Raw genomic sequence first — 11,695 nt, 5'->3', positions numbered from 1 at the left:
TCAAGTGAGAAAACTTATTGAGGGTAGTAATAATGTGGGTGCGCTTTCCACCAAACTCCGACCATTAATTGCATGTCTAGGCGTGAAGTTCGGCAGGTTTCCATTGGATTTCCGATGCATGGACCTCTGAGGGCTCAGATGGTATAAAGTGGTGGGGGTAGTATTGTTGTCCCTGTTGTTGCATTCGGCCGTCAACTGGATGTATAATTTGAGACGCAGCACGTTTCTTCTGGGACCGACGATAAAACCACATGGCGAGCGCGGCAACCAGTGCAGCACCTCCTACACCCACGCCCACGCCGAGTCCAATGCTCGCACCAGAAGATAATCCGCTGGAATCAGCCGAGGTAGAATCAGCAGAGGTGGAACCAGCAGAGGCGGAACCAGAAGAGGAAGTACTGGTTGCCAGATTGGTCTGTGTTACAGCAGGAGATGAGATGGTTTTGGACCCCGGAGATGCTGAAGGCGTGCTGGAAGTCATCGCGACAACAGGGGTGGACGTTGAAAAGAGACTCAAGTCGGAGGACTGGAATTGGACAACGATGGGCTGTGCCCACATCGTAACCGGCCCAGTGATTGTTGTTTTCGACGTTGCACCATCGGTATGGATGACCGTCGTGCTTCCCTTTGGATAAGTGCTTACACAGCCATCGAATGTTTGTGCGGAGTTCCAGTCTGTTTCAAGCCAAGTAAAGTCACTAGCATTACGTAGCATTAGCGACCAAGACCATTTTGATATTCATCAATAGACGTACCTCATACAACAAGTCGCCTCTGTCACCCCGGTCATCGATCCTGTGCCGGGGAGGTCTGACAAATGAACAGAACTGTATCCTTCAGGACACCAGCCGGGGCTGTAGATCTGGGAGATCGCCGAGAAGTCTCGTCCGACTTGCGTGAAGCCATCTGGCCAACATAAAGACATGATATCGTAGCCGGCATTTTGGAGCAACAGTCCGTTTTTGACAAAATTTATCCGTGAAGGCTCGTATGTCCAAGCAGCAGTTGAGCAAGACGAAGGAGGCGTAAAGACTGTTGTCATGGACAATCCGCCATCGACAAACTCCATTGCGGGTAACTCAGCTTCCTGATTGAAATTGACTGCTGCTGTGGACTTCGTCAATATGCGGAGATCCTACAGCTCCGTTGCAGCCCTCTATCGGGAAGAGAAGTATAATAGGTATGAAGAAGGGAGGTGCAAAAGTTCTCTGGCGTTAGTCTCTGCAAATACTGACGGGGGGACCCCCCAAAGTATAGGGAAGTAGCCTGCGCTTCGTAGCCGCCCTGCCTATGCAATTTACCGTCTCTATACAAGTAAAATACGCACGTTTCAACCATCACACCGTGACCCACCATTAAAGATGGCGTTCCCGCCGAGATTAAGATATATTTAGGGTATGCAGTACGGAGTGGTCAAGGACCCCGGGGCTCAAGCTTTTGTTTTGACTGTGCCCGGTTGTCTTTCGGTGCCCAATCAGGAGACGCGGTATTTTTATTACAGAACGCCCCTCCCAAGGGCCTCTTTAATCCTTGCCAATTGGATTTCATTTGCTAGGAACCCTCTCCATGATACCGGTCGACCAGCTGAAAACATTCAACAGGGGCCATGAGCGGGATATGTCGTAGTCTCTCCAATACGCTTTAGGTGCTTACCTGCCCCGCCTACCCCCTTCCAATGGGTCTTGATGCAGGGAAGCCGCGGATGAATGTTAGTATTATTGTGTCCTCAGCTCATCATATATCAAATATCCATGCATTTCTCTGTGTAATTATGCCTCCAACGCATCCATGGATGGGTAGCTGTGATCGGGGTTTGAATGTCTATCTGCCAAGCTACGTATCGGAACCACGTAGACGAAGTCATGGTCGCGAGTCATGCATTAGCCTATTACGGTTAAATAAAATAGCGATCGTCTGGATTCCGAACTACGAACCACTAAGACGGTCGGGCGCTTACCCGAATTATCGTTCCTAGTCTAACTACTTCGTAGACCTGACAGGGACTAAGTTACAAAGTTGAGGGCGGCACGTTAGCGCCTGGCAGCTAAAGTCGAAACATCTGGAGCCAGGGGAATACAGACGATAAAGTAACGATTAAGGTTAGGATTATACCAACAAAGAAGACGCGAGTCAAAGATTTAAGGAATCGCGACCAGGGAAAGCAGAGCCTGGCAAGCAGAGCCATCAAATAACCCCCTAAACCCCTTTTCGGGCCGGCCCCTTAGAGCCTCCACGGTCCGCGAACACGCAAAGCTCTTAGCGGTCGCCCTTGGGGTTGGGCTGATCAAAGTTACACATTATTAGAAACATCGCGATAAACGACTCCACTATGAGACGGAGCCGAATCTTGATCCCGGCTTAGCGCCTAGCGGCTTGCAGGACGATTACTCCTCGCAGCCAGTCACCTGGTTTGCTTAAGCGCCTGGATACAGAGCTATGACCTGTGTTCCTGAAATACTGGTATCGATACCTTAAAACTCGGTAACATAGTGGATACTATCTCTCTAGGCCCAAGTTTCCCGCCGACACTATGGGCGCGAGGCGCATTTTGACGACGTATAAATACCAAAGTCTCCCTAGACAGTCCGAGAAGGAAAAGAAAATGGTCGCTTTCCTTTTTTCTTTTAATCGGTGGGGTAGGACACCGTCTGATTAAAACAACAAGCGCCTTATTCCGTCGTTTCGATTTCTTCGCAACCCATGACTCTCAAACTGCCCTATTCAACCGCAAAGAAGCCCCATCTCTTGTCCTCGGTCACTGGGATGGACCAAAACTGGACGAAAAAGAGTCCACGCATAAGACAAAGGGGGGTTTCAGCATGTGATCTTAGCCGTGCTAGGAATTTGGGTGCTTTACAAGCTATTTGCCGGATATGGTTGGTCCCACGGCTTCTCTATGTCTAAACTGCGGCCAGTTATGCTAAATAATCTACAGTCGATATGCATTCAAGCCACAGATACCCTATTACGCCATATCTGAACCATAGTCACGGGCGGCCAGCCGTTGGAAAAGTGTCCATGATTTATGGCGATAAACCTATTTATGAACGAGCTATGAAGACGCACGAAGAGCACAGCCGCCGATTGGGATACCCTCTTCATGTGCTACGAAATCCGATTGTAGAGGGTACCTACAATAAATATGCAGTCTTGATGTCTATAATGCTCCAAGAATTGGAAAAGCCAGCAAGCCAACGGCTACAGTGGCTACTGTACGTATACCATCCTCTGAATGCTCGTCCCTGCGCTAATAATCTTCTATTTAGTTGGTTTGATAGCGATACAGTCCTCTTAAATCCTAATATGCCCCTTGAAACCTTCCTTCCACCACCAGAGCTCTCCGACATCCATCTCTTATTGACCCAAGACTGGAATGGTATGAACAATGGGGTTTTCTTCATACGTGTTCACGAATGGTCGGTCAAATTACTTGCAGCCGCAATTTCTTATACCACGGTTCACCCCGATGCAGACCTTTATTGGACTGATCAATCTGCTTTGGACAACATCTTTGAAGACGTCGAGTTCTTCTCGAAATCAGTCCTTTACTGCCCTCTAAGATGGTTCAACGCTTATATGAGATCTCCAGATGGGTTGAGTCCAAACAAGGACTCCCCGGATCGTCTCCAAGTACACCCCGGCGACCTTCTGGTTCATTTTCCGGGCACCCCTCCAGACGATCTGGTTCAGACGATGGAGCCTTATATTCAAATTGCCGAAGGTCATCATAAAGAATGGGAGCTACCTGTTGAAGAAACTGCATATGTCAAGATCGTAAAAGAGTTCTGGGACAAGGAGCGTCGACGAGCTGGATATCCAGAGCCGTCCATGACTTGGAGTTCTTCAGAGCCATCATGAATGGGATTGGGGACAATATGACTGACCACGTTCTCTATTAATAATACCCTAATGAAGTCCAATTAGAGCCCCATTTCATGATTGTGTCTCATGGGCTGAGTAGTGCTTTTCTAGTTTCCTCTTTGACGCGTCAGTATACGGGGAAATGAACCCTTACCACTTCATTCGCTCATTCATCAGCGATCTCGTTTCCACTGATTCCTTGATGTGCCGGCATCCATCTAAGCTCGGATCGGGTGCCCTTATCTTCCAGTCGGCGGATACGTTTGAAGGATCCCGCCAGCTAGAGCCGCCCCTTGGGGCAATGCCTGATCAGTAGCCCGTTTTCAGCGCCACCTTGGCTCTCCACAAATATGACCAGGCCATTTTGAACAGAACAGGATCATGTTCCTTGACAGCCGTTTAATGGGGCAAGTTTCGCATGTAAGAGGGCTCTATAAAAGTGCAACGAGTGGGGGAAGTTAGGACATAAGATCAATGATTGCCAGAAGCGCTACTTTGAGATTGATTTATATCTTTCTAGTGGAGTCATCTTGAGTGAAGAATTGGTAATGGGGATAGACCAATTTTTAACCATCTTAACGGGTTAATCGTGGATTTTGCTCATAAGTGGGAGCCCCTGAAACAGTATGATCTGCGGACAAGTTTAGGCTATTACTCCATAGAGACGCCTAGAAACACCGATAAAATAATCCCCCACAATTTAACCCCCATTGCAACCCAGGCACACCGAGGAAAGATATATTCAAACAAAAACTTGCACATCATGTGGTCAAGTTCGCGCAGAGTAACGATAGTCAATGACCATATGCCAAAGGGCAAATTCCGACGCTGTGTGTAATAGCTACAGAGTGAGCTGGAAATCGTCTGCCTCGTCGTCCTCTCCGAATGTTTGCAGATCTTCGCTATCCTCCTCATTATCGAAACAGCCAGCCGCTTTACAACGCACCCACATTTTCGATCCCAAAGGAGGTGGCCCGTAAAGTTGGAAGTAGGTCTCGGGTGACAAAGTTGCCATTGGGCGAGCCTTGTTCTCTCGCAGAGTTGTTGAGACGCTGCGTCCCTTAGTGTATCCGACGGTTGTGTTGGAGGTGACGGCAGCAGCGGTGGTTCGCATGGACGAGGGGTTGGTAGGTACGCGAGCCTTCTTCTTGGGCATGAGAACGGAGGGTGTAAGACGAGATTTTGGGGCGACCACTGGCCTAGCGGGCGCGGTAGTACTTTTAGAGCCGGAAAGAGCTGCAGCAGCTTCGCGGGACCGAAGGGTCGAAATATTGCGAGACCTGGTGTTGCTTGCGGGTCCCTTTCGTTGGGTATCGGAGCCAGTCGAAACCGACGGCATTATTTTATCGCCTTCATCCTCGCTTGATTCGTTGAAACCAACGCTCTCCAGCTGCTTCATAATCATATCATCCACCATCTTATCACACTGGGCGGAATCTTGCTGAAACTTGCGCTGCTTTTGTGTAAGGCCATCACTGCCAACTTCTTGTCCTCCATAAACGCTTTCCAGGCCCAAAGCACGGTTCTTCGGACGGAATTGTGGGAATGTTGTATTGTAAGTGATATCGTCAGGAAAGTCGGGAAGATCTAAATGCAATTAGCGGCCGCCTTTCATGGTATACCTCCAACCACTTTGACATCTTACCATTAGGCTTCGGAGGCATGTATTCAATGTCCGGAACATCCTCTCGAGGTGCCTCTGTGTACACCTTCGTCGGAGCCTGTTGAGTCACTGGGGCAGCCTTCTTGATTCGCTGGGTGCTTAACGGCTTTCGAGCCGATTTCTCGGGTTTCAAGGTGCCGCCGAAGGGTGCGGGGGTCTGCAATCCTTTCGCTTTCGCATTTGTCGTCTTCATTCCCAGTGGAGCACGGTTTCGGGTGTCTGTCCCGTCAATTGTCAGCTTCCTTCAATTCTCGTCGTATTTGGCTCTCGGGCGATTAGTTCCATACCCATAGGCGTGACGAATGCATCTTTGCCAGGCTTTCCGTTTCCAGTTTTGTTCCCGTTCCCTTTGACATTCTGCTTTCCGAATGCGATAGGCTTATTCTCATCGTTAAGAGACACTTTCTTGCCTGGTGTTTTGGGGCCTAGTTGCCGGAGACCTTGGTTCAATGGCTTGGCGGCAGCGGCGGTATGGTGGGTGTTCACCAAATTCTCCTGATCGCGAATAGCCAACATCGTGTTGGAGGTGGAACTCTCAATTCGCGTGCGAAGTGGGTTGGATTTGGGGAAGGAGAACGCGTGAGAAGAAGGAGTCCTCGATTGACCGTGTTGTTCGGACATGGTTGCCCGTGGAGACGCGCCGATCTTGGGGCGTTGATTGGACGAGAGGAATAGCGGGGCGGTTGTGTACGGTGCACAGTAATAGCAACCTTGACAACTGTGGACATACTCTCCCGTATTATTCTCCTCTCCTCCATCTATCCTCCCCCCCAAAAACCACACCATCCTCCTCCATCCACTGGCTCGCTGAGCGATCGCCTATTCGCCTTCTTCAATACATATTACTTCCCTTCTTTCGATTATTTCAAGATGGACAAGATCAAGGAGGTGAGTTTCTCCAGCCCGCAGCCCCCTGCTCGGCGGGGTAGCTCAAGCTTCCTTGTCCCCCATGCACATGGCTGCAGCAACATATCACCACTCGAATTCCGCAAACTCAAAGCGTGCTAATACTCCATCTTAAAGCGCATGAACGCCCTGCGCCTGGAGGCCGACGATGCCCACGAGAAGAACGAGGAGCTGAAGGCCAAGCTCAAGACCCTGGAGCAGGAGAATCTCTCCAAGGAGCAGGAGATCACATCCCTCAACCACCGCAACCAGCTGCTGGAGGAAGAAGTCGAGAAGCTGGAGTCAGCCCTCAAGGAGGCTAAGGAGGCTGCCAACTCGAGTGCTCAGCACGACACCCAAAATGAGGCCCTCCAGCGTCGGGTGGCGCTGCTTGAGCAGGAGGCTGAGGATAACGAGAGGGTTCTCCGAGAGACCAATGAGAAGTATGGAGCTAACCGTATGACCGTCCTTTGTGCTGTTCCGACTAACGGCTGCCTAGGCTCCGTCAAACCGACGTCAAGGGCGACCACTACGAGCGCAAGGTGCAGGCACTCGAGACAGAGCGCGATTCGTGGGAGGCCAAATACGAGGAGATGGCCAAGAAGCACGCCGAGCTCCAGAAGGACCTCCACGACCTTGAGGTCTCCATTAGCAATGTTTAAGCGTTCGGACAAAGTGTTGGTTGAGGGGATCAGGAGAGGTTGGGGGTGGATGCAGGCTTCCTTATTCTCAACTGTCTACTCTTCATGTTGTGACTGGTTACGTTGCGTCTCCTATGCGTGGAGACGACGTTTTTCATAGCATTTGTGTCCCGCGCTGCACTAATCGCATGTCTTTACTAAGCTCGATTATCATTTTTCGTGTGAATCATAGAATCTTTTACTATTGACAGGCTGGGATTTCCCTTAGCGACCCAGATATGTAATAATGTGGTATAAAGAAGCTCGCTCTCAAAGTACAACCCTAGGACATCTCGCTTTTGCCTATTGCTCTCTGCGCGCCTTGGCTTTCTTCGACTTCGACAAGCGTTGCTTCGCTTGGGTAAGCTTCCGTTCAGTTTTGCTTTCGTACCGGAATTGCTTCTTCTTTTTCTTGGGCTTGTCCGATGCGGGTTTGCGGGCCTTCTTCGCAGGCTTGGGCGGCTCCTCTTTTGTGGTAGGTTGCTCTGATTTCTCTTCTCCCTCGTCTGAGTCCTCACCTTGTATTGATTTGCGTAGGCCATCCCGGGTGGCATCCATTTCTTCAACGGTTACTGTAGTGTATTTGTCCTCGTCGATGTACTCGGCTTCGTAGTCCACAGCCGGCGGTTCCTCGATGCCCTCCCACTCCTCGTTATCTTCGTCGGGGTCGGAGTCACTGCTATCGCTGTCATTCTCTTCCTTGAGGCGCTTCAGCTGAAGTTTGTGCTCCTCCATGGCTCTCTTGAATTCGTTCGCTCGCTCCTCGCGAATCTAGATTGAAGCAGGTATAAGCCTATGTTGCAGCCTATTTTCCAAATTCATAGTAGTATACCTTCGCACGCTCACGCCGTCGCTCTTCACGCATTCGTTTTTCGGCTGCTGCTTGCGCGTTCTTTGTGCGCTGCACCTTGCGCTTGTGGAATCCAGTAAGGAATTCGTGGCGAGCGTCATTGTCGAAATTGATCTCTTCCACCTTGGTGTTCAGCTTACGCTTCTTCATGGGACCCATCTTGATTTCAGAGATCCCGCAATCTCTTCAAAAGGAAAACTGTTTGGAGGGAAGAGAGTGATGCAGCGCTATCGTTCTGACGGAAGCAAGAAAAAAAAAGTTTGGATCATAAAGCTCGAGGCGGGCCGGGCCCAGTCGACCGCCTCCGAAGGCCAAGTCCGACCTCCCCGTTTTAGCAACGTCGCGCTCTGAACATCATCCCACTCCAGCACAATGCATCTCAGCAGGTTCGGACTGCTTGCCCTTGGGGCAACTGCGGTCGATGCCTTTAGAGATACTTCGCCTTTCTTCCTAGCATCAACCTCCGAGTATGTGGTCATGTCCCCCAAGCAAGCTACAGCCAGCTAATCACTTGTCATAGGGTCCTGACGAACTCCGCATACATCAAGTCTGGCGCCGCAGTTCTCGATGACGTCTCTTCTGCTCTAAAAACTTGCCCTTCTGACTATTATGTTATTGTCTCCCAACCCGGTGTTCATAGCTCCGACTACTCGACGCGCAAGTCCGCACCCCGCCTTGGCGCTAAGGTCCTAGGCAAGGATAAGTCTATTCGGTCAAAGATGAGTGTGAACGAAGTTAGCGGGTCGCTCGAAGCAAAGCAATTCAAGAGTTTTCTGGAGGAGAACTGCAAAGCCCAGACAACTGTCATTGACGGTTCATGTAAGTTGCCCTTGGGCTCATCATGGGTCAGCAGTTTAGCTGTGGAACGAGGACTAACAATGATGAAGCCGGTTCATATCCCAGCGAGTTTGAAGCCGGTCCCCGTGTGATTGATATCGAGTTCCCCATGCTGTCCTTGGATTCCAATCGCGCCCAGCAACTTTCCGACAATGGTATGCAGATGCCCACTTGGTGGAATTGATTGCATCCTAACACTTGCCTAGATGGTCTTCTATCGGATATCATTGATCGCATCCCCTCCTCGGCAAAGTATACCCTCCTCTATGTCACCTCTCCGCGCGAGTTCCCCGACACCGACTCCATTATCTACGAATCAGAGAACGAATTGAACCAAGATGGCCTCCGCATGGAACTTAAGCGAGACTTCTCTGACTACTCTGCCTCCATTGCCTCTGAATCGGACCGTCACCAATCTCTATTTGACGAATACCAATACTTTACTCCAGGTTTGTACCAGCCCCCCCCCCCTCTGCCCTGATTGGTCAATTGACAATGAATAGGAATTTTCATGGGCTTTATGGCCTCGTTCCTATGTCTCATCATTTTATACGTCGGAGTCTCCGCTCTGAGCAGTTTGCAGGTTCCATACGCTGCTTTCGAGAAGGATACCTCTGCTGCTGGCCAGAAGAAAGAGCAGTAAATGGGCTCTCGTTGAGGGGGGCGTGTGTTACTTGCTCGATGCAGACCTCGAGAGGTCACTTCTGTTATTCTAAGCTTCCGGGTATTGAGTTCAGTCGAATTTCTGTATGATATACAATCTTGCACTTGATACAGTCACTCCATTGGTATTTGTCCCCTAGTATATTCCGATCCTTGACTTGAATATCTGTGATATCTGTAGATATTGTTATCTATGTATATAGTATGATGAGCGCTTCTGGGCCAGGAGGGTAGCATAAAGATTGAACGAACTATGAACCGATGCGCAAATACCACTACAAAGTCACTGTATGCTATTTCTGGTAGGACCAAGCCATCATGTGACACCTGTTCGTCTGGGGTGTGCGTAGCCGACCTTAGCGTTCCAGCGTGCAGTGGCTACTGGGTCCTTTGAATTCTGGCTTTCTGCATAGGGAGGCCTCTTCTTCTCTGAATTGTGCTCATCACTCGTTTCCTTCGAGAACCCCGTCGCTCGTTTCCCCGGTCTCTCATGGCTTACAATTGAATTCGCATAAGTAGACACCCAGATCCTCAACAAGACGATCCAGCCGACTCAGCTCAGACAGTGGGAGAAGAGCCTAGCGAGCCAAGTACGATATTTGGCTCATTAGGGCCGTCATCCGGGCCAGATATTGCATTGCAGTTCTACGCATGACTGGCAGCTTCTTTATTCAACACTGATCTACATTTGCCCCGACCCGCTGTGGAGAAGAGATCGATCAATTGTTTACGCCGGACTCACCATGCGATACAGCCCAGGGCGACTTCGAAAAGCCCACCATTCCTGGATTTTCCTCTTCTTCCTCGTGTTTCTCTTGGTCACTATTGTATCTGCGGAGCCGGCGGCAGCGACTGAAACCACAGCCGCTCAGACCACCGGCGATCCCTCTGCCACTGATAAAGCCACTAGCGCGGCCGATACCACATCAGCTGCATCGACTACCGATTCCACGACTGACACCTCTCGCACTACCGACTCGTCGGAGTCCTCGGCAGAACCAAAAACAACCTCTGCCAGCATGGATCAGACTACATCCACTTCGTCCTCCGAGACGGCTTCCACAACCTCTACCTCCTCCGATAGCACAACATCCGTTCCCACAACAACCACATCAACACCATCATCCACCTCGACCAGCGCCGCTGCTATTGTAACCGTTCCCCCGACCGATGGCGCACCGTATTTACAGACATCCAACACACCGGAAGGCACGGTATTCATCGCTGTCGGTGCTATCCTGGGTTTGATCGGGCTCGCTGTACTTGCATGGAGGGGAATGGTCGCATGGTCGGTCAACCGCTCAGTGCGCAACGCCGCACTCGCACAATCCGCAGAATCAAAGAGACTCCTTCGAGGAAGCCGCAAAAAGCGATCCGGTTCCTCATATTCGGCCGCACCCACAACGGACGTATCCCTCGACAAGCTCGGCACGGCGACTCGAGCCTCCTATAAGTCGTCACGGCGGGTTTCTGCAAATCAAAGCGGTTTGTTCTATTCGCCAACTGCGGGCGGCGCGGCTGCAGCTGGATCCCATCACAGCCTGAATGTCACTACCGGCAACCGCAATTCGAATTACATGCCTGCAGGCTTCTATGCCGCTGCGAGCAGGTCGACCCCTCAGGAGGAGCGTCCGCAGTCTGCTACTTATTCGGGACATGGTGGCTTTACTTCGCCACAGGGCTACCCTCCTTCTCCCCCTCTGCCGCCTACTGGTGACTATAATGACTCACATCACCACCAGCGCAACTCGTACGTAACGTCTACTAGCTCGGTGAACCTGAGCCAGCCAAGTCATGGGAGGGCGCCCAGTGCTTATCTTGAAGACCTTTTTGAGAACCATGCACCCTCTCACGATCGGGACTCAGGACGTCGATGATGCATTGGCTTACGCACGTTGTACGACAAGCATGATCTGAGCGAGGCTTTTCTGAAACCGGGGTATTAATCTTCTTCCATTCTGTGCAATATCTGGGGCTACAAACTATCTGTTCTGCGAAATTTTTGGCGTTGGTAGTGATGTGTTGTGATTCGAAGCAAAGTTTGTCAGTCAGCAATGAACATATGTCAATAATAACAACATTTTCCTTCGCAGACATATCCATGGATGCATAATTTGACACGGGGTAGTATGGATTGATATTCAGTCTGAATGCACCAAACCTTGGAGATTTTCTAATTCGCTCAAGTCGAGCAAATCACATGGATGTGCTATTTGCTAGCATGTTGGTCAGCCGGCCGCTTTGAAGCTTGATCAA

The 11,695-nt window shown here is 50.4% G+C and overlaps 7 protein-coding genes across 7 annotated transcripts; 4 read left to right on the top strand and 3 right to left on the bottom strand.

The window, feature by feature from the left end:
* Positions 1 to 76: 76 nt before the first annotated feature.
* Positions 77 to 1,069, bottom strand: N7468_002318 (uncharacterized protein; the record flags this gene model as incomplete). The annotated part of the gene is made up of 2 exons (XM_058471615.1): positions 77 to 698; positions 756 to 1,069. The coding sequence occupies 2 exons, from the start codon at positions 1,067 to 1,069 to the stop codon at positions 77 to 79; spliced, it is 936 nt and encodes a 311-aa protein (XP_058334756.1).
* A 2,234-nt stretch (positions 1,070 to 3,303) lies between these two features.
* Positions 3,304 to 3,858, top strand: N7468_002317 (glycosyltransferase family 34 protein; the record flags this gene model as incomplete). The annotated part of the gene is made up of 1 exon (XM_058471614.1): positions 3,304 to 3,858. The coding sequence occupies one exon, from the start codon at positions 3,304 to 3,306 to the stop codon at positions 3,856 to 3,858; it is 555 nt and encodes a 184-aa protein (XP_058334755.1).
* Positions 3,859 to 4,702: 844 nt separating this feature from the next.
* N7468_002316 (uncharacterized protein) lies at positions 4,703 to 6,145 on the bottom strand (the record flags this gene model as incomplete). Its single annotated transcript, XM_058471613.1, has 3 exons — positions 4,703 to 5,448; positions 5,507 to 5,743; positions 5,812 to 6,145. 3 exons carry the CDS (start codon positions 6,143 to 6,145, stop codon positions 4,703 to 4,705), a joined length of 1,317 nt encoding a protein of 438 aa, XP_058334754.1.
* A 249-nt stretch (positions 6,146 to 6,394) lies between these two features.
* Positions 6,395 to 7,071, top strand: N7468_002315 (tropomyosin; the record flags this gene model as incomplete). The annotated part of the gene is made up of 3 exons (XM_058471612.1): positions 6,395 to 6,412; positions 6,548 to 6,852; positions 6,909 to 7,071. 3 exons carry the CDS (start codon positions 6,395 to 6,397, stop codon positions 7,069 to 7,071), a joined length of 486 nt encoding a protein of 161 aa, XP_058334753.1.
* A 321-nt stretch (positions 7,072 to 7,392) lies between these two features.
* N7468_002314 (rRNA-processing protein RRP17) lies at positions 7,393 to 8,098 on the bottom strand (the record flags this gene model as incomplete). The annotated part of the gene is made up of 2 exons (XM_058471611.1): positions 7,393 to 7,860; positions 7,922 to 8,098. The coding sequence occupies 2 exons, from the start codon at positions 8,096 to 8,098 to the stop codon at positions 7,393 to 7,395; spliced, it is 645 nt and encodes a 214-aa protein (XP_058334752.1).
* A 213-nt stretch (positions 8,099 to 8,311) lies between these two features.
* Positions 8,312 to 9,419, top strand: N7468_002313 (Ac45/VOA1 transmembrane domain-containing protein; the record flags this gene model as incomplete). Its single annotated transcript, XM_058471610.1, has 5 exons — positions 8,312 to 8,406; positions 8,460 to 8,758; positions 8,827 to 8,931; positions 8,983 to 9,225; positions 9,280 to 9,419. The coding sequence occupies 5 exons, from the start codon at positions 8,312 to 8,314 to the stop codon at positions 9,417 to 9,419; spliced, it is 882 nt and encodes a 293-aa protein (XP_058334751.1).
* Positions 9,420 to 10,182: 763 nt separating this feature from the next.
* N7468_002312 (uncharacterized protein) lies at positions 10,183 to 11,316 on the top strand (the record flags this gene model as incomplete). The annotated part of the gene is made up of 1 exon (XM_058471609.1): positions 10,183 to 11,316. One exon carries the CDS (start codon positions 10,183 to 10,185, stop codon positions 11,314 to 11,316), a length of 1,134 nt encoding a protein of 377 aa, XP_058334750.1.
* Positions 11,317 to 11,695: the final 379 nt, after the last annotated feature.

The sequence above is a fragment of the Penicillium chermesinum genome (genome assembly GCF_028974085.1).
Source record: "Penicillium chermesinum strain IBT 19713 chromosome Unknown utg000002l:1.0-5270490.0:1.0-5274688.0, whole genome shotgun sequence".
In the NCBI taxonomy this organism is placed as follows: domain Eukaryota; kingdom Fungi; phylum Ascomycota; class Eurotiomycetes; order Eurotiales; family Aspergillaceae; genus Penicillium; species Penicillium chermesinum.
Note: the sequence above shows the minus strand (reverse complement) of the source record. Positions and strands in the feature narration are given on the sequence as shown.